At 62.5% G+C, this 20,134-nt stretch overlaps 1 protein-coding gene and 1 long non-coding RNA gene across 4 annotated transcripts; both read left to right on the top strand.

Annotated features, from left to right (window-relative positions):
* Positions 1 to 1,373: 1,373 nt before the first annotated feature.
* MKNK2 (MAPK interacting serine/threonine kinase 2) lies at positions 1,374 to 13,851 on the top strand. Of its 3 annotated transcripts, none has more exons than XM_067734367.1 (14): positions 1,374 to 1,522; positions 1,665 to 1,799; positions 5,344 to 5,431; positions 5,529 to 5,630; positions 5,711 to 5,808; positions 7,894 to 7,973; positions 8,295 to 8,368; positions 8,615 to 8,719; positions 8,861 to 8,916; positions 9,006 to 9,101; positions 9,561 to 9,755; positions 10,522 to 10,686; positions 11,406 to 11,449; positions 11,798 to 13,851. In XM_067734367.1, exons 2-14 carry the CDS (start codon positions 1,749 to 1,751, stop codon positions 12,027 to 12,029), a joined length of 1,386 nt encoding a protein of 461 aa, XP_067590468.1. In that variant the 5' UTR covers positions 1,374 to 1,522; positions 1,665 to 1,748; the 3' UTR covers positions 12,030 to 13,851. The 3 variants fall into 3 exon arrangements, with proteins under 3 accessions (XP_067590468.1, XP_067590467.1, XP_067590469.1); XM_067734366.1 differs by having other exon boundaries at positions 11,792 to 13,851; XM_067734368.1 differs by lacking the exons at positions 1,374 to 1,522; positions 8,295 to 8,368 and having other exon boundaries at positions 1,747 to 1,799; positions 11,792 to 13,851.
* A 269-nt stretch (positions 13,852 to 14,120) lies between these two features.
* Positions 14,121 to 19,485, top strand: LOC137222714 (uncharacterized). Its single transcript, XR_010942564.1, has 3 exons — positions 14,121 to 16,388; positions 16,644 to 16,768; positions 17,944 to 19,485. It is a non-coding gene; the product is annotated as an uncharacterized lncRNA (long non-coding RNA).
* Positions 19,486 to 20,134: the final 649 nt, after the last annotated feature.

Raw genomic sequence — 20,134 nt, 5'->3', positions numbered from 1 at the left:
GGCCCTGTGCTGGGTGCTGGACCAGCAGTGCGGGGATCTGGGCTTTCTCAGAGCTGGCCTTCTGGCGAGGGGCATCTGTACACACCCATGCCATCCAGAAGCACATGAAGACCTGCAGGTGACGGTGTACACACAGAGAGGAACAGCCCGGTAAGGAGGGGGGTGGGGATGATGAGGAAGGAGCCTGAGGCTTCCCCTGGGCAGGCAAGTCCAGCAGCCCCACCCCAGCACCTGGAGCCAACGTGTGTCTACAGACACACACACACACACACACACACACACACACACACTCACACGTACACACGCACACGCACGGGGCAGGGGAGGGCTGGGGGCTGGCCGGGGAGCTCCCTGCAGGTCCCTCCAAACACCCCAGAGCTGGCTGAGGTCAGGTCTTACAGCTCCTGTGGCCTGAGCTGTGGCCTTGGGGGGCAGCACAGAAATAGAGGTAGCCTAACAGGCAAGGGGACGGTCCAGCTCAGGCCTCGTTGGGGGACAGTTGGGGGTGGGTGGTGGGAAGCCTCTGAAAGGACAGGCTGGGGCCTGGAGGAGAGGGAGGACAGTTCCCTCCGCAGGCCTGTAATACTAAGAGTCCAGACACGGGTCTGAGGACCATGCACCACTGGGCTGCGGGGACAGAGAGCTGACTGATTCTCTCAGAGCCTGGGTCAGGGGCCCCAGCCAAAATGGGGTTGTGTTTTGCCTCCCGTCCTGGTCGCCCCCACCCCTTGGGTTTTCTCTCCATCAGGCAGGCGAAGCACTCCTTTGCAGGACGGGAGGACAGTCCTTCACAGGTCTGTCCCCACCCCCTAATGTGGTCCCCTTTCCCAGCCAACAATCACGTGAACTCTTGGGAAGCAACCTGGGGAGGCAGCTGGGCCTATAAGCCTGTTTGGGTGCGCCTGCACGACAGCTGGGGCCAGGATCGGGAAACCCAAAAAGAGAGCCACGGCAGATCCTAGAACAGAGATGCAAGAGGGAGCCATGGCAGGTTCTAGAGCAGGGGTGTCGCCCAAAGGAGTCAGTGTATTCTAGGCCCCGGCCGACAGACTGCGGTTGTTGCCAGAGGTCAGGGCCGGGCTTGGGCTCAGTCTCAGGGTCCTGCGGGTCTCCCGGAGCCTCCAGCAACCCTGCCCACGCCCGCCAGGACCCTTCCCGGGTCCCGCCCCCCGAACCCCGCGCACCACACGGCGCAGGCGCGCAGACACGCCCCGCCGCCAGAGCGGCCTTCCAGTCCCGCCCCCGCCGTGCGTGCATGGGCGGAGCCATGAGGGGCGGGGTCTGCGTCGGGGCGGGGGCGGGGGCTGGGGGGGGTGGTGGCGAGCCTGGCCTATAAAAGTGGCGGCGACGCGGCCCGCCTGGCTCCTCTCGGCGGTGGCGGCCTTAGCGGAGGAGTCCGCGGTGGCGGCGGCGGCGGCGGCGGCGGCGGCGGCGGCGCTGTTCCCCGCGCGGTCCGCGCAGCGGGCTCCGGGCTACGCGTCTCGGGCGGCGGCACTGCGGCCCCGGCCCGAGCCCGACCCCGGTGAGTGTGGCCCAGCGACCCCGGCCCGACCCCGACCCTGACGTGGAGAGCGGGCCCCACGGAGCCTCGCCGCCCTGGCCCGGGCTCCCGGCGCGCCGGCCGCGGCCACTCAACGCCCTCCTTTGTCTGCTCCCGCCCACAGGGTCCCCTCACCGGCCGCCCCCCGCCCACGGGCCGCCCCCCGGGCCCCGCGTCCCCTCCCCCGCTGGCGGGGCCCGGACAGAAGATGGTGCAGAAGAAAACAGCCGAACTTCAGGGCTTCCACCGTTCCTTCAAGGTGAGGGCCGGGTCGTCTTGGGGCCGCCCCGGGCTGGACCACCCGAGTGGCCGGTGGCGGGACGCGGAGCCCGCCCCCCAGGATACCCACCGGGGCTCGTGCCAGCTCCCCACCCTTCGCCTGGAGCTGCCCCAGCCTGGTGTGCATTGTCGCGGGGGGGCGGTGTCACCAGGCCACAGTCCAATCTCAAGCACCCTGGGACCTGTCAGGTCTTCCTTCTAGAAGCCCCAAACCGGGTTGGGGACCCCTACATATGTGTCCCCTGCCGACCCGAGCCAGGCATGTGCTGGTATGGTGAGCAGGGGGGAGTTCAGTAGGCCACAGTCCTTAGCGCCCTGGGGCCTCTGGGATCTTTCCTCCAGGAACCCCGGGCAGGGCTGAGGGGCGTCCTGCCCGTGGGGGCCCCTGGCTGTGTGTCCCCTGCAGAGCCCAGCCGAGTGTGCACTGCTGGGGACTGTCAGCAGGCCACAGTCCGGTCCCCAGCGTCATGGGGCCTGCGGGGGTCTGAGGGGCCCTTCCTTCTGGAACCCCAGGCAGGGCTGCAGGCCTCCCCTACACACTCCTGGGTGGTCTGCAGAATGGGGCAGTGGACTGGATGCCCTTCCAGCCCAGCACCTCCCAGACACCCCAGGCCCAAGGCTATTTCCTGTCGGAGCAGGAAGTTTCTGCGGCGGGCCCCACGGCTGTGGCATGGGGCCGCTGCAGTTCTAGTCTCAGATGAGCGAGCCTGGGGGTGGGGGGGCAGGCAGGTGCTAGGCAGGGACCCCACAGGGCCTGGCCCAGGGGACACAGTGATGTCAGCGGCCATCCCACCCCGCTGGCCGCGTTATGTAATGGCTTCCCTGGGCCTTCTTGGGCAAGAACCTGTTGCCCTCTAGAGAAGGCAAGACCTGGGTGTATGTGCATGTGTGAGGGTGTGAGTACGCGCGCGCCTACAGGCGAACTGCACACCAGGGTGGGAGGAGCGAGCTGAGACTGTTTGGGTTAAAATTCCCAGGCCCGTCCAGCCAGCGTCCTGGGCCAGCGCCCCACCCCTGCCCACATGCCTGTCATTCTGGCTTCTCCCCCCAGGGCAGCCACAGCCTTGGCACGTCCAAGTGTTCAGGGCAGGGCGGGAGCAGGGTGGACTTGAGACGTCACTGGTGGTGGTCTGTCCCCTCTGGGGGCTGGGTGGGAGCCGAGATGGGGTCAGCGCGTGGGGCCGGCACAGTGGCCAAAGCAAAGTCGAACTTTCTGGATGGTTCCAGCCACCTCCTGCCAAGGCCTGCTGACTGGAGGCCCACAGCCAGCCCTGGGCCTGGCCTGGCAACACTGCCTGGTACTATGGGTTGGCCTCTGCAGGCCGTGCGAGAGCCCAGCGCTGAGGTGGGAATGTGGGAGTCCTGAGGGAGTTGGAGGGACACTGGGCCGGGAGTGCTGGCTCTGAGGTGGCCCTCCTGGTGGCCAGAGGCCGGCCTCGCTACGTGTCTCCTCCCGCTGCACCCCAAGCTTCCTCGGGCCGCAGCCACCTCCCTCCCCTCAGCCTGGCAGCAGCGTCTGCCAGGTGTCTCTGATGTATTTTTCCCCATTTCTACATGGGAGAGTGGAGCCTTGGACAGCGTGGGCATTTGTCTTAGCACCCCCCGCACGTGGTGACAGGGACACAGGAGCTGGCATGGCTAGTGTCCCTTCACCTTGGTGGCTTGGCCGCCCCTTCTCTCCAGGGTCCAGCTCTTTGCATTGGAGGTTGGCACAGGGGTGTGGGGTCGGTGACAGGCCCCCTGAGGTCCTCATGCCCTTACGTGGTCCTTTCGAGTCACCCCTGGGTGCTGGTCAGGCTCGGAGCTGAGGTCACTAGGCCGAGGTGAAGTAGCTGGTGAGGGCCGCCGCTGGCCCCGAGCCTCACGTCCACCCTCCCTCCTGATCACCCCCACGTTGCCACCCTGGGGCCCCTCCTTCTGGGAGGAGGGAGTCACCTGGCGCCTCCAGACGCCCCTGGACTGAGCCTTCTCAGAGCGCTGACTGCTGGTACTGGCACAGCCGTGTGCCTGGCTCCCCGGGGATGCCGGACCCCTGGGCCGGCAGAGGCAGGTGCTGGTGGACGATCCTGCGCCGACAGGCTGGAGCGCCGCCTTCCTCCCCTCCCCCGCCCGCTGGGCCTCCTAGCAACTATCTGCAGGGCGGGTGGGTGGCGAGGCCGGGAGGGCCCACGCCTGTTTTTCAGCCGCTCCCTGTGACCTCTGCCTGCCCCTGTGCTGCCGGACTGGCTTCCGGGCCTCCCGTCTGCAGGAATCTGGCCTGGCCCCTTCTGCTGTTAGGCCCCTGGGTATCTCCCTGGGGCTCTCCCAGAGTTCCTTCTCTGCCAGATGGCCCTCCTGCTGGAGACCTGCTTCCCCTTGTCCCAAGGCCCAGAGAGAGGCAGTGACTTGACCCAGGTCCTCCAGCATCAGAGCTGGAGCCACTGCTGTTTGTACAGGGCCCCCACGCCCACCTGAAGCCCTGGCCACCTGGACCCCCAGGATTCGGGGAGCTAAATGAGAGCAAACTCCTAGAGAAACACGGTGGGGCCTCAGAGCCTCAGCCTTAAAGCCTCAGCCTCGTGCTTTGCCGGGGGCTGCCAGTCCTCACGCTGGATCCGCAGAAACTGGAGGAACCCCAGCTGCCTTCGTTCCCTTGTTAGGATCCCACGCACCCCACCCCAGTCCCGGGGGCTGTCAGGTGACCTTGAGCAGGCCCCTTCCTGCTCAAGGGCTGTTTCCTTAGCTGGACACCGCGGCCTGTGAGGGGCTCCATCCTGGTGTGTCTGAGGGTACACGGGACAGTGCGGCTGTGGCCGGGCGAGGGAGCGGCCCGGTGCTCACGCGGGAGACCGCAGGTGCCTTTCCCGTGATACCCCGGAGCCGGGTCCCAGCGGTGCGGAGCTGGAAGCAGACGAGCGAGGGGTCGGACCAGGAGAGAGGCGCAGATCTGGGGGACGGGGCGCATTGTGGGCGCATCAGGAGCAGAGGTGTGGTGGCGGGAATCGTCTCGGGCCGGGAGGTGCAGTGGGGATGAGCGGACAGTGAGAGGCAAGGAGGGCAGTGGTGCCCCATTACACAGAGGGGAGACTGAGACCAGGAAGCCATGGGAAAGCAGGCAGGGCCGCCTGGCTGGGAGCCCCGCTCCGGGAAGCCGCTGACTCACTCCCTCCCACTGGCTGCCCTGCGCCTTTGATCCCTGCGCCGGGGCACGGCAGGGGCGCGGGCGGTCAGCCATGCTGTGGTGCTGGCCCCATCCTGCAGGTGAGCAAACCGAGGCTCAAAACGTGGCCTGGTGCCCCACGGCGACTCAGGCCTGGCCTGGGAGGCGGCACCCCTTCCCCTGCCTGCGTCTGGCCTCTTCCCATACCACACCCCCTCCCCAGAGGCCCCGAGGGCCCTGGGCTGGGGGTGAAAGGTCCATTTCCTTGTGGTCAGGCAGAGCCAGGCTTTCTGCTCCGCAGCGTGCGGACGTGGAGACTGGGGCACTCTGGGTGCAGCTGCCCCGCAGGGCTGGGGCCTGAGCTCTGTCCTCTCCTCTCCTGCAGGGGCAGAATCCTTTCGAACTGGCCTTCTCCCTAGACCAGGTCCACCACGGGGAGCCTGACTTCGTCCTGGAGTGCCCGGCCCGCCCTGGTGAGGGGCTGGAGGGGAGGGCGAGCCTCTGGCGGTGGCAGAGGGCTGGGCCACCTCCTGAGCCAGGCGGGCCTCACCTCTAGCTCCCCCTGCACAGATATGCCTGCAAGCCAGCCCATCGACATCCCCGATGCCAAGAAAAGGAGCAAGAAGAAGAAGAGGTGCCGGGCCACCGACAGCTTTTCAGGCAGGTTCGAAGGTGAGTGGGGCCGGCGGGGGCAGCGGCGTCGGGGAGATGGGCCGGCCCAGGGTGGCTCTCACTGGCCCCCTGCTCCGCAGACGTCTACCAGCTGCAGGAGGACGTGCTTGGGGAGGGTGCCCACGCCCGTGTGCAGACCTGCGTCAACCTCATCACCAGCCAGGAGTATGCCGTCAAGGTGAGACAGGCCCCAGCACCTGGGCGGCCCCCTCGCCCCTCCCCAGCCGTGCCTGGGATCTGGCACCCTCCAGGGGTGGCAAAAGGAGGGGAGCTGGCATTTGAGCTGCCGGACTGGCAGGCGGGGAAAACCAGTGTCTAAAAATGGCCTCAAGGCTGGTGACTCAGGCCACACCTGGGAATCCAGGTCAGCCTGGGCTGAGCCCCCAAGTCCGGGTGAGAAGTGACAAGGGGTGGCCCCGCTGCACAGGTGGCCAAGGACCTGGTGCCAGAGGGACCGCCGAGAACTGGGGGCTTCAGTCAGAGCTGATGCTCACCTGCTGGGTCACTCGGGCCAGGCCCCTGTCCCCAGGGATGACGAATGCTTCCCTGTACTGGTTACAAACATTGAAAGGCAGTGCCCTATTCGGGGCCCTGGGGGAGCTGGGCATCAGGGGAGACCAGGGAAGGCCTGCAAGAGCCTCCTGCAAGCCCTGGGCCGCCTCTGACCCAGTGTGCGCCTGCGCAGCCTGCGTTGCCTGGCCGGGCGTCAGACCCTGCGTTCCAAAAAGCCTTCCAGGCTTCCCTCGTGACCCTGCATCTGGGCTGGGTGGGGTAACGGGAGGCTGGCTGCCCAGGAAGGAGGGCCAGGTGCACAGTGGCAAGCGGGCTGGCCCGGAAGCCTCAGGCCCTGGTGGAAGCGTGGTGACCAGGGTGGCTGTGGTCCCCACCCCCTGGGAGCGACCGGGTTGGGTGGGTGATGGTGCCATAGGACTGCACACCTAGCAGGCATCAAGCACATTCTGCACGGTCAGTGTCCTCCTTCCTAAGGCCCCTGCTGGGCAGCCTGGCTTCTGTCACTCTGATGGACAGGGAAACCAAGGCTCAGGGGGTTGGGTTAGTTGTACCGTGTGTGACCCCTCAGAAGGCCATCCCCTCTCAAGAGGAACCGCTGTCTCCTCCGTGGAGTGGGGGGCCCTAGCCACATTCCCAAGGGATGGAATGAGGTTCAGGTAACTCCAGGAGGGCACGGCTGCTGGCATTATCTCAAGGAGCCCTGGCATCTGGTGGTTCTGCCCCTCTGTGGGGCAGGTGTATTTGTCACTAGACAGGTCGGACAGTGCTTAGGGTGGTGGCCGAGCCCCAGTGACCAGTGGATGTGCGTGCGCGCCTGCTGCTGGAGCCTGGCCAGTGGAGCACACCACGTCCCCTCCCCCAGGCTGCTGGTGGGCCGGGAGCCCTGGGCACAGTGGTGACCCAGGCCGCCCACCCACCTAGTGAGAGGGGGCCCTAGGTCCAACCTGGGAAGAGGTTCCCAGGAGGTGTGTGCGGCCTGGCTTTGCTGGGAAAGAGCTGGCACGCACTTCTTTTTTTTTTTTTGGCACGCGCTTTTTGACCTCCCCTCTCTGGGAGCGAAGCGGCTCACCCCAGGCTGTGGGCCCAGAACCCTCCTGTCCTTAGAGCTCCTGGGTGCCAGAGGGGGGTGGGCGCAGAGGTGTGGGCTGGTTTCCTGAGGCTCTGGGGTCCTGGGCGGCTGTGCCCACTGACCTGGCCTGAAACAGACTTGGGCTTACGGGGCTGGGGCATCTGTCCAGACTGGTTCCCAGGCAAATGGGATGTCTTGGCTGGCAGCCAGGCGCCCCTAGGCCCCTCTAGTCCCCTGGGTGGTGTGTGAGCCAGCACAGTGGCCCCCAGTCTCCTGGTCAGGGAGAGCAGGCCGCTAGGCTAAGGAACCTGCTGCCCTGAAGGAGTATCTTGCAGGGGCTCCAGGCCCCAAATACACCCCAAGGCTTGTGGCAGTCAGGGGCGGAGAGCTACCGGCTCCTGTCCCGCTCGCCCCTCCTGTGATGCCTCTGGGGAAACACATTGCCCCCAGTTTGTTCTGACACCACAGTATTGACTTTCAGTAAATTCTGGGCCCCCATAGGATAGCTCCGCTTTCCAGAACTTCAAAATGTAAGCTCTGACGAGCTTCACGCGTGACACAGGAGAAGTTTCTGACAGGGGAAGTTTCTGGCAGGGGAGGGGGGGCAGGTCTCAGGCTGTAGGGGGTCTGGCTGACCCAGTTGGTGTCTGTGTGTGTGTCCTCCCCCCGCTGACATTTCAGATCATTGAGAAGCAGCCGGGCCACATTCGGAGTAGGGTTTTCCGGGAGGTGGAGATGTTGTATCAGTGCCAGGGACACAGGTAATGTGACCTACCCTCACAACACTGGGCCCCGAGCCATCTTTCAGTGGCTGAATGGGCCCGAGTGCCTCATCACCCCCAGCAAGCACTTAGTGAGCACCCACAATGTGCCAGGCCCTGTGCTGGGCATTGTGGGTGGGCCCAGTGGCAGGCAGGCTGACAGTCCGAGGTGGGCAAGGCGGAAGCAGGCCCGTGGCCCCGGGTGCAGCCTTCCTGTGGGTAGGTGGGGTGGAGAAGGCGGGCCCCTGCTGGGCAGTTCTGTGGCTGCCCACAGGCCTGAGGAAGCCTCACTCCTCCCCCACCTCCCTGCCCCCACCCCAGGAACGTTCTAGAGCTGATTGAGTTCTTTGAGGAAGACGACCGTTTCTACCTGGTGTTTGAGAAGATGCGGGGCGGTACGTGGGGCCTGGCAGGCTTTTCCATCTGATCTTAATGGGCCGGGGGTTTAGGGCCACCAGGGAGAACCTTTCAGGGGGGCCTGCACATCAGAGGGGCCTTGTGGGGTCCACACGCCAGCTCAGGTTGGAGGACTCTGGACCCGAGGAGGCCGGAGTGGGGGCTTCCCTGCCAGGGTGGGGTGGGTGCTGGCCGTTGGGCAGTGGAGGTGACCCCTGTGTGTTCTGCTCCATGGCCTGGCCCAGGCTCCATCCTGAGCCACATACATAAGCGGCGGCACTTTAACGAACTGGAGGCCAGCGTGGTGGTGCAGGATGTGGCCAGCGCCCTGGACTTCCTGCACAACAAAGGTGAGTGGCCACTCTGCCTGCCCCAGGGGTCCCTGGGTGTCTAGCCTTGCGCCCAGCCCACCTGCCCAGGACTCCTGGAAGATGTGTCCACCCACCCATGGACCCCTGACCTGCCCTCGTGGTTCTTGGTTCTTCCTGCAGGCATCGCCCACAGGGACCTAAAGCCGGAAAACATCCTCTGTGAGCACCCCAACCAGGTGAGGGGCACCGGGGGGTGGCCTTTCCTGCGGGCCAGGGCCCCCAGGGTCGGGACGCCACCCTCACAGCCCCTTCTGACCCTGCCCAGGTGTCCCCCGTGAAGATCTGTGACTTTGATCTGGGCAGTGGCATCAAACTCAACGGGGACTGCTCCCCCATCTCCACCCCGGAGCTGCTCACCCCGGTGAGGGCCTGCGGGGTCAGGGCGCCCCGAGTGGGGTGCGGGGGGGAGGGGTAGCTGGCAGGGGCGGAAAGGGCGGGAATGGCCCCCGAATCCGGTGCCAGGCTACAGTTGCATAACCTCGAGGTGCGGAGCCTGCTTGGCGGCTCGGGCCTCGGAACTCTGGCTTCCGCTTAGCAACAGCCGCTGATTGGCCGGGCAGAGCGGCTGGGCGGGGCCGTGGTCGGGCGCGGTGAGGCTGGGCGGGCTCCCGGCACCTGTTGATTGGGCGGGGGGGTTGGGGGCGTGGCCGAATCCCTCAGCAGCCTGTGATTGGCCGGCAGGGCGAAGGCGGGGCTGGCTCCCTCAGCAACCTGTGATTGGTCGGTCAGGGCTGTCTGGCTTTGGGCTCCGTGAAGTCCCTGTCGGGGCGCCCCCCTATCCCCCCTCCGCGGGCCCTGATGCCCCCGCTCCCGCCCGCAGTGCGGCTCCGCCGAGTACATGGCCCCGGAGGTGGTGGAGGCCTTCAGCGAGGAGGCAAGCATCTATGACAAGCGCTGCGACCTCTGGAGCCTGGGCGTCATCCTTTACATCCTGCTCAGCGGCTACCCGCCCTTCGTGGGCCACTGCGGCAGCGACTGCGGCTGGGACCGCGGCGAGGCCTGCCCGGCCTGCCAGGTGCGAGTGGGGTCCTGCCGTGCACCCCTCCCCCGAGCACCGCGTCTGGCCTGCCTCGGCGCACACACACACACACACACACACACACACACACACACGTGCACTCTCACCCCTGCCTGCCCAGTGCACCCCAAGGCTTGGTCCATGCACACACCTACCCCCCACCCTGGAGGAGCTGGCCTGTGAACCCCCCTGAGCACCCCTAAGGGCCTGGCCTCCAACCACTGACAACATCCACAGGCCACTGCCGGCCTGACCTTTCTGGGTTTCTAGAGGCTTGTTGGGTTCCCCAGCCCAACAGGAGAAAGCAGTCAGGGGTCAGGAAGTTGAGGTGGGGCGAGGCCTATGGTTTGAGGTGGCCAGGTTCCAGCCTTCTACCCACCATGTGAGGCTCAGGCTTCATGGCCTGATCCCTCCAGAGCCTGGCCGTCCAGAGCCACCCTTCAGTAAATTGGGCCCCACTTGAGCAGAGCCCACCAAGTGCCTCCCCGAGTCCACTCTCTGGCCCAGCCTCCCAGCCAGCGCCAGTTGGGTGGGTCCCTGCCCTCCTTGGCCTGCCAGATCCCCTGGCCTTGCCAGCTGAGCTCAGGGCACTTTCCCCGACCCTAAGCCTGGGCCCAGGTCACATGCAGCTGGTGGAGGCTGGGGACCCTGACAGAACTTGTCACTCATCGGTGCTCCTCTGGGTCCAGGCCTGCCAGGCGTCTGCGACGAGGCCTCAGCCATTGCTGGCTGCAGCTCACCCCACCTTCCATGTTCCCTCCAGAACATGCTGTTTGAGAGCATCCAGGAGGGCAAGTACGAGTTTCCGGAGAAGGACTGGGCCCACATTTCCTTTGCTGCCAAAGACCTCATCTCCAAGCTCCTCGTCCGTGACGCCAAGCAGAGGCTGAGTGCTGCCCAAGTCCTGCAGCACCCCTGGGTGCAGGGGGTGAGTGGGAGCACCAGGGAGGCCTGGGGGGCGGCTGGCCTCCAGCCTCTGCCACTGGGCTGGGGTGACTCAGAGCACAAGGGTACGACAGCCCTAGGCGGCTCAGCATCGAGACCCCCCAGAGCGGGCAAGGGCGCAGCAGGGAGGCCCCCACTGCCTGCTGGCCAGGTTGAGTTGGGACTGCAAGAGCTGCTTCTCAGTGAGTCACCAGGCCCTGTGTCCTGGAGGCGCAGGGGCCTCTTCTCACCTGGAACAGAGTGTCAAGCTGAGGTCAGCCAGGTGGCAGGCAGGGGCCTGCCACCCCCCGTCCAAGGCTCTATCCCCACCAAGCTGAGAAGAGCTTGCTGTTTCTTCTGCCCAGTTGCTGTCCTGGCGGGGCAGATGCCTAGGCCAACAGGGCAGGGGGCTTAACAAAAATACAAGTTGGCACTGTGGGGAGCAAAGACTGGGGCCCCACTGTCAAGGCAGATGGGCTGTTGGAGCGGGCTCCCAACCCCTGCTGGGAACTGGGGCAGCTTTGGTGAGAGGCCGGCCCCGCCCATCACGCGGTCTGGCAACGTCCACCACGCTCGCCCGGCTCGGGCCGCGCCCCTCCCGCCAGCCTGGCTCGGTTCCCGGGCAGGTGCACCGCCTTAACCCCCGGTGCTGTCGCAGCCAGCTGGGCGCCCCGAGGCGGGCGGGCTCTGCTCTCCAGCCTCACCTCTCCTGTCTCCTTGCAGTGCGCCCCGGAGAACACCCTGCCCACGCCCATGGTCCTGCAGAGGTGAGGCCCGTGTGGGATCTCAGGCTCCGAGCGGGGAGCCCCGGGTCCAGGAGGGGGCGCTAAATGTTAAGATGTTTAAAGAAGACTACACGATCCTCTTTCAGTCTTGGCGGGGGAAGCCGTCCAAGCGCTTGGGTGTCCTTGTACCGGGTGATGAGTTTGTGACCCCACCGCGAATTCCAGTCCGCCGGCCCCTCCCGCCCCCTGCGGAGTCTGGGGCTGCCTGGGGCGTGCAGCCCCTCCCCCAGGGCACTGCACAGACCCCGGGGGTCCCGAGGGAAGCAGGGGGGACGGGCCGGCGGCTACCTCCCCCTCCTTGCTGACCCCCCACCCTGTCCCCAGGAACAGCTGCGCCAAAGACCTCACGTCGTTCGCGGCCGAGGCCATTGCCATGAACCGGCAGCTGGCCCAGCGCGAGGAGGACGCGGCCGAGGAGGCGGGGCAGGAGCAGCCCGTGGTCATCCGAGCTACCTCACGCTGCTTGCAGCTGTCCCCGCCCTCCCAGTCCAAGTTGGCCCAGCGGCGGCAGCGAGCCAGCCTGTCCGCGGCCCCCGTGGTCCTGGTGGGAGACCACGCGTGATCCTCTCCTTCCCTTTGTACATAGGCCACCCCTCACCCCGTCAAGTCTAAAGATTTTTTTAAGCTATTGCCCGCGGGTGACCAGCGGGCTGCCCTCCCCCGGCTGGATTCCGAGGCGCTAAGCTCAGCTCGGGGGTCTTTTTATATAAGGTTTTTGCTGTTGGGTTTTTTTTCCTGTTCCCCTCCTTTTGTTTTGTTTTTTTTTCCCTTTCAATGGTGTTAAACGCAGAGCAGGCGCTCGGGGAGGAGAGCGGAGGGCCTGTGGCTGGGTGGGGCCCTCCCGCCGCCCCGGCCCGGGATGCGCCGGGTACTGTGAAGGCCGCTCCCCGCCGCACGCGTGACTCAGGAGAGGAGGGCGTGGCGTCTCCCCGAGCCGGCGGGACCTCGCCGCCCCCCTCCCCGGCCCTCACAGTGTTTTCAGGGACGGGTCGACCCCCACCCACCTTCCCTCGACGAGACGGTAGCTCCTTCCCTCCCCTCAGACACCCGGGCGGGCCGGGGGCTTCTCACGTCTCCCCTGTCAAAGGGCGGGGCCTGGGGGCAGGCGGGGTGGCGCCGCCCGCTGGAGCCCCCGCCGACTGACAATCGGGGCTCCCTCGAACCTTGACCTTAAGCTGCGGCTGCCCGGGGCCCCTCCCCTGGCCTCTCCACTGGGGAGTGCCCACCCGCGAATGGGGGCGCCAGAGGAAGCGCGAGGAGCCGGACAGGCCCCCGTCAGCCGAAGTGGGGGTCCCGCGGACCCCCGACCCGGGCACCCGAGTGCCCCTTCTCAGGGCTCAGTCTGACCACGGCCACGTCCTGCCCGGCCGCCCCTCGGGTCTGGCGTGGAAGCTCTCTCAGCCCCGTCCCCGGGGTCTCGCGGGACCCCCCCAGGGCGGCGTCTCTGTTCCGCCCACCTTCAGGAAAAGGCCGCAGCTGCCGCGCCCCTTCCGCCCGCGCCTGAGTCAGACGTCGCGTGACCCGCCGGGCTGGGGAGACGCTGACGCCCTTCGTCCTCGGGTGGGAGACTCTATGCAATTCACAGGCTTCCTTTTCCACGTGCACACGGGCTTCTGCCGGGGTTGGGGGCGCGGGCAGCCGCCCAGACCGCCCTCCGGCTCCTAGCTGTTCGTCCTGTCTCGTTAGTTTTCCAGAACATCAGCTGACTTCCCTTCCCTGTTCTTGACGAATACTTGAATGTGGGGGGGGGGCGGGCCTCGAGGCGTGGGGGGCTCGAGTGCCGTCTCTGCGGTCCCCCGAGTCTTGGAGATTGTCGCCGTCCTTGGTGGCTGGTGGGGGGCCACCGCCCCGTCCCGCCCGCCCGCCGATCTGTGGACTGGCCTTTCCAAAGACTCCGGGGGTGGGGAGGCCACCCCCCATCATTTCTCGCCCATCAGTGATTCCACGTTTTGCAACCGAGGATTCTGCCTTTTTGTAAAAAAGAAACAAATGGACTCTCGCCCGCTGCAGGCGCCATGGCCATTTTACTCCGGAAAGCTGAGCTGTGAGCAGCTTTTTTTTTTTTTTCCCTCAAAGGTGGGACAGCCACTTCCTCCCCCACCCCTGTCACAACGACAGTGCGGCCCGGAGGACTGGTCAGAACCGTTACTGTGAACGAGCCTGGCGCTGGGGGGAAGGGGGCACAGCAGTGTTTCAACGTTAAGATGTGTAAAAAAGACAAAAAAAAGTCAAATTTTTTTTAAGTGGGGGAAAAACGTCCAAGCACTTTAACTCCACTGTACCAGGTGAACTGATACAGCTCAGAAGTTTTCCTTTACACCAACTGTCAACACCGGTATTTTGTATTCTGTTTTGTAAGGATTTAATAAAAGTCATAAAAACTAGTTTGCACGCCCGCACCCTGCTTTCTGTTGCCTTGCGACGAGCTGCTCAAACCTAGTGGCCCGAAGGCATTTTGATATTCCCGGTGATGCTGTGAGTCACCGATTCACATGGGGCGCGGGTGGGCTTGGCTTCTCTCTGCTCCAGGACACCTGGGTCCTCGGCTGGGAAAGACTCATCTGCAGGTGTGGGCTGGGCTGGCACCAAGGCTGGCTCGGCTGGGAACGAGGGCCAGGTGCCCACACGTGGCCTCCTGCGTGGCTTGGGCTCCCTCGCAGCATGGCCGGTGGATCTGAGCGGCCTGTCCTCGGAAGCCTTCCTGCATCACCTCCCCACGTCTGAGCTTAGGTTGGGGTCAAGCGCACAGCTGTCCCAGATCCAGAGGGAGATGGGAAAACAGCTTTGTGTGGGGGAGGGACGTCTTTGGACCGTGCAACCTAATTCGATAAAACCCGGTGTTCCAAACCTCCCCCTCATGTCTGGCCCGCCTCCCTCTCTAGACTCCATCCCCTCAGCCATGATTAAGTTCTTGCTGTAGGCAGGGTTTTGCTGGACAGTCCAGGGCTGACTTCAGATCCTGGGGGGACATGCGGGTGGAGAGGGAGGCGGTGGGTGAGGGAGGGCTACCTGCAGGCAGGAGCCAAAAGGGGGTGGCAGTGGAGTCCAGTGGTTAAGGACTGCTGTGCTTGTCAGTTTCCTCAACTGACAACGGGGATCTGAGAGGAGCCAGGTGAGGAGGCCAGCAGGTAGTACAGCGAGAGGGACAAGAAAGAAGTAGATGTGGTCGTCTCTGCAGGGCCTGGGGTGGGGAGCAGGCAGTCCCAGGGTGGGCCAGTCCAGGTCAGCCCCCGGAGCCTTCTGTGTCTGGCTTCTCTCACTGAGCATCACGTCCTCGAGGTCCATCTGTGTTGCGGCGTGTGTCAGTGTCTCACTCCCTTACATGGCTGAGTGATTGGTCCATCATCTGGACCACACTGTGTTTATCCATCACCCATCGATGGACACGGAGGTTCCCGCTCTTTTGAGTTGTGAGTCATGCTGTGAACATCAGTGTACGTTTGTCCAGTGGTTGTTTCATTGCCCCTGGGTGGACACCCGTAGGAAGAAAGTGAGCAGGGTACGGACCCCATCAGATGCCATTTTGGAAGGACTGTTCTTGTCACCAGGTGGAGTGTGGGCTTGGGGCCCAAAGGACCCCGAGAGCCATTGTCATCCTTGCAGCCAGTCCAGTGAGGGCTGACGGGCCTGGTGAGGGTGGAGGCCACAGAGCGCACAGATGCTGGGTGTCTGCCAGCGCCCGGGGACAGCCTGCATGTTGGCGGGGCGGCGAGAGGGGGGCTCTCCGGGCTGTCCAAAAGGCCTCCTGGCAAGGTGTATGCGCTAGGATCCCCTCTCCTGCCCAGGATCCCAGGCTCGCCAGGTGGCATCCTCCCCCACCTGGCCCTTCCAGAGGAACCTTCAGGCGCACCTTGGAGCCTGGCCCTACCGCTGAGCGCCTGCTAGAGCCCTCCTCTCAAACCCCGCAGTCCCCCTCCCAATTCCTCCAGGCCCCGCCCCGTCCCTTGCCTGGCCCGGTATATGTGGGGGGAATGGGGTGGGTGCCGCATGCCAAGCCACCGCCCTCCTAGGTGGCACCGAGCTCTGCCCATCCCCTCCAGGCCCCGCCGCTGACCTCTGCCTGCCCCGTGCCGCCTGCCAAGTTGCAGCTGCCAGGCACAGCTTGTTCTCGGAGCTGCCGCTGTACATTTGATGTTTGCGGTTTCCTCTTGGCCGATCCCGCCCCTTCCACGTCCCCTGGAGGAGTGGCAGGAAAATCCCGGAGCCGGAGGAGCTGAAGCCTTTCCCAACTTGGCGACCGTGGCCACCTGTCTGCACCTCAGTAAACGGGGCTCACGGGCTCACGGCAGGTGCTTCAGCTGGTCCGGGGCATCTGCAAACTGGATCTGTCACCCAGAGATCACGGCGAATCACATGTGTGATTCGGGAGCTGCCCTCCACCCTGCCCCGCACACGCAAGAGGGCCACACATGCTGATGTACGGTGTTAAGAGTAGGGGAAACAGGGCGAGTATCTGGAAACTTTGTACTGTCTTCGCCGTTTTTCTGTGAACCTAATAGTGTCTTTTAAAAAAGAAATTTTATTTTAAAGAATAAAGTGAACTAAAAAAGACACAGACACAAAAGGCCACATAGTGTGTGATCCCACTTATGTGAAATGTCCGGAACAGGCAAATCCACAAAGACAGAGAGTGGATTGCTGGTTTTCGGGGGCTGTGGAGGGGTGGGGGGTGACTGCTGATGGGCACTGGTTTTCTTTTGGAGGGATGGAATGTTCTGGAACTAGAGGTGATGGTTACATAGCTCTGTGAATGCACTAAACACCCTGAAGTGTTCATTTTATTTATTTTTTCGCCATGCTGTGCGGCAGGCAGGATCCTAGTTCCCCGACCAAGGATGGAACCCGTGCCCCCTGCTTTGGGAGAGCAGAGTCTTAACCACTGGACCACCAGGGAAGTCCCTGAAGTGTTCATTTCAAATGGGTGAATTTCATGTTCTGTGAATTTCTCCTAAATAAGAATGAAAAAGATGATGGGACCGAGTCTGTGTTGAGTCTGGTACACAGTGAGTGCTCAATTAATGCATGGAGGGATGTTTTATCACCAGCACAGGTGTCTCCACCCCAGAGTGTAGGGATTTGTGCAGGTTTTGTTCCCGCCATTGTCACCAGTCACCAGCCCAAGTCCTCCCCGTGGATCATATCCCATCTCACAACCTCTTTCACTGTTCCGTCTCAGGAAACTGCGGCCTGTCCTGGTCTTAGACTCACCCAGAAGGAGGAGAAACTGGTTTAAAGCGAAGCCTGATGAAATCAAGTCCGACGTGAGGAAGGACTTACCCCGTTGGTGGAAGCCTGCATGGGGTGAGCTGGCGAGGGAGGGAGGGCTGGCTTCTTGGGGGCGGGGAACCTGGGTGAAGAGCGTCACCTGCCAAGGCACCTCGCCTGCCTCTGGCATTTGGATGGGCATCTGGAGCCCATCGGCCCTGGGCCATCGTGTGCCGTGAACCCTCTCCGGTCCCCACACTGGGCTGTATTCATCCCCTCCGTCCAATGGGCATCACGCTCCCCGGCACATAGGGTTTGGGGTCTGTGGGCAACTTCGGGAAGACGCCGTGGGGTTTCTGTCACGTCTGCCAACTCCAGCTCTCCCCGGCCTCAGTTTCCCTTTTGTGACCTCCCGAGAGGCGGCAGAAACCTGGGACACCAACAAGAGGGGGCTTGTCCAGCGCTGCATCCTTGGCTCTGGAACCAAGGAGGCCTCCAGGGTCTGGGTCCCAGGATGCTGGTGCCAAAGGCCATTGGGGAGAGCGTCTGGTGAACAAGTCCCCCAGCAGAGATTTGCAGACAAACAGGGACAAGAGCCTGTTGCCAGTGGGGCTTTTTTGTTTTGTTTTTTTGGCTGGTCCGCGGCTTGCGGGATCTTAGTTCCCCCGACCAGGGATTGAACCCGTGCCCCCTGCAGTGGAAGCGCAGCGTCTTAACCACTGGACCACCAGGGAAGCCCCCTGTTGCCAGCGTTTTATCTGCACATTCAAAGGGGCATCCACCCCGCAGGTGCAGGGGCCACATAAAAGTTGTGGGTCGGAGCCCTGATGCCTCCCCAGCTGAGGTCATCAGCCCAGTGAGTCACCCCTGGCCACTTATCCCTTCACTGGGGGCCTGGTTGCAGGCACACGATGGTGAGAAGCCGGCTTGCCACCACTCCAGTCCTGGGCTAGGACCCTCCCCTGGGCGTGAAATTTAAGGGGGTGCCAAAAAACCTCCGTCATCCAGATAATGTTTTGTGCCGTGACAGCTGTAGATTCGTAGCAGTTGTAAGAAATAACATTTTCCCCAGTGGCAACATTTTTGCAAAAGTCTATTACTGTGTCACAAGCAGGATCCCGACATTGCTACAAGTTGACACTGTCTCTTGTATCCCCATGTGTGTGTGCCTTTCGTGGTACCAACCAACACTGCTCTGGGCTCAAAGCAAAATAGAACATGCTTTTCGGGTGACAAAACTCCACTCACCCCCTGTTCTCACTTGGAAATAGAAGGAATCAGACTGGACCGTGGAAGCCGGTGTCTTCTGATAGAACCGCCTGGAATGATGAACGTGTCCTCCATCTGTGCAGCCATCAGCCACATGTGGCTACTGAGCACGTGAAACGTGGCCAGTGCAGAGGAGGCGCAGAATGCTTCACTGATTTCACTTTCATTTATTTGCATTTTTGTGACCCAGTGGGGCTGCTGGCCCCATTGGAGAACGCGGGTCAAAAGGCCCGGTCTGTGCGTTACCTTGGGTTTCACCCCAGGTCCTTGGTTTATCCTGTCTGTTCATCCTGAGCCCCGGGCCTATGGTTGGCGCTCAATAAACATTTGTGGTGGGACAGGTTGAGTGAGTGAGAGGTCTCTGGATGGGCAGTCCCTCCTGGCCTTCTAACCTCCTCCATGTGACTCTGGCCCCTCCACGTGAGACTGGGTTTGCCCTCACCTGGGCCTCAGTACACCCATCTGCAAAATGGGTCAGGGCACCAGAGTTCCAGGAGATGGGGCTCCCCGCTGTCCTCCGCACCTTCACCCCTCGCCGGTGCAGAGCCTTGGGGTTTCACACCCTGTGACAGCCACCCAGGGGGATACAGTCCACAGCAGTGGGTGGCACCTGGGGGAAGGGCCACCGGGACCCCCACCCTAGCAAGAGATAGAAGCAGGGCTGCATCTGGGGCCGGGGGTGCTCTGGGCATCCCAACAAGGAGGAGGAGTCTCAGATGGGGAAACGGAGGTGCAGCCACGTAAGTCACCTGCCTGTGGGTGCAGAGCTTTCGTGTCCTCAGTTGGAGCCTGTCCCGCCTCCTTCTTTCCCTCCTGTCTGCCTTGCTTCCTATCATAAAGGAAGGCACATGTTGCACCTGCTCTCTATCCAGAACCACTTTACGTCCCAGAACGAACATATATAAAATATATTTGTCCCGTGTGTTTAAAAAAATTCCTCAGCGAATAAGTGTTTTCATTTACAGTCTCCACACTGGAGGGTACACTGCACACACACTGGAGGGTTTTCCTGATGGCCAGTGGGGTGGGGGAGGTCCCTGCCCACAGAGGAATCGCCCTCCTGCTGCCCACAAGGCCAGTGGGCGTCCTTGGCGGGTGCGTCAGCTGATGTTGCCTGCACGCTTGCCTCTTTGGTGTGCTTGTCCTGTCTTGTTTGTTTTGCCTCCTCGGCTGGGTGGGTGCTGGTATCTGGGGCCTCTCCTGGCTCAGGTAGGAGCTGGGGAGGGCGGGGCTTCTCCCTGTGAAGAAGTTAGGCACCCAGAACCTTCTGGAAGGGAGGAGGAAGTGAGGAGCTGGAGTCAGGGAAGTGGTGGAGGTTGAAGGAACTCAGGTGGCTGAGCCCCAGACCTCCTGCTGCTCCAGGATCTCTCTCTCTCTCTCTGTCTCTCTCTGTCTCTCTTTTTTTCCTTTTGGTCGAGGCACGTGGGATCTTAGCTCCCCGACCAGGGATCAAACTGGTGGCCCCTGCAGTGGGAGTGCAGAGTCCTAACCACTGGACCACCAGGGATGTCCCAGGAGGTAGAAGATCTATTTAAAAACCCTACACTGAGGTCATTCGGGAGGAACTGCCAATCTTGGTTGCCTGTCCTGTTCATTCCCTTCCTTTTTATTTATTTACTTAATTAAAAATTTTGTTTGTTATTCAATTCTAGTTGATTTACCATGTTGTGTTAATTTCTGCGGTACAGCAAAGTGATTGTTATGTACATATATACACACTCTTTTTTCATATTCTTTTCCATTATCGTTTATCATAGGATACTGGATATAGTTCCCTGTGCTCTACAGTAGGACCTTGTTGTTTATCCCTTCTATATATACTAGCTTGCATCTGCTAATCCCAGACTCCCAATCCTTCCCTCCCCCACCCCCTCCCCCTTGGCAACCACAGGTCTGTTCTCTATGTCTGTGAGTCTGTTTTTACTTTGTAGATAAGTTCATTTGTGTCATACTTTAGATCCCACATATAAGTGATATCGTATGATATTTGTCTTTCTCTTTCTGACTTGCTTCACTTAGTATGATAATCTCTAGGTCCGTCCATGTTGCTGCAAATGGCATTCTTTCATTCTTTTTTAATGGCTGAGTAGTATTCCACTGTATATGTGTACCGAATCTTCTTTATCCATTCATCTGTCAGTGGACACTTAGGTTGCTTCCATGTCTTGGTTATTGTGAATAGTGCTGCCATGA

The sequence above is a fragment of the Pseudorca crassidens genome, chromosome 3, assembly GCF_039906515.1.
Source record: "Pseudorca crassidens isolate mPseCra1 chromosome 3, mPseCra1.hap1, whole genome shotgun sequence".
In the NCBI taxonomy this organism is placed as follows: Eukaryota; Metazoa; Chordata; class Mammalia; order Artiodactyla; family Delphinidae; genus Pseudorca; species Pseudorca crassidens.
This window is presented reverse-complemented; position numbering and strand designations above follow the sequence as displayed.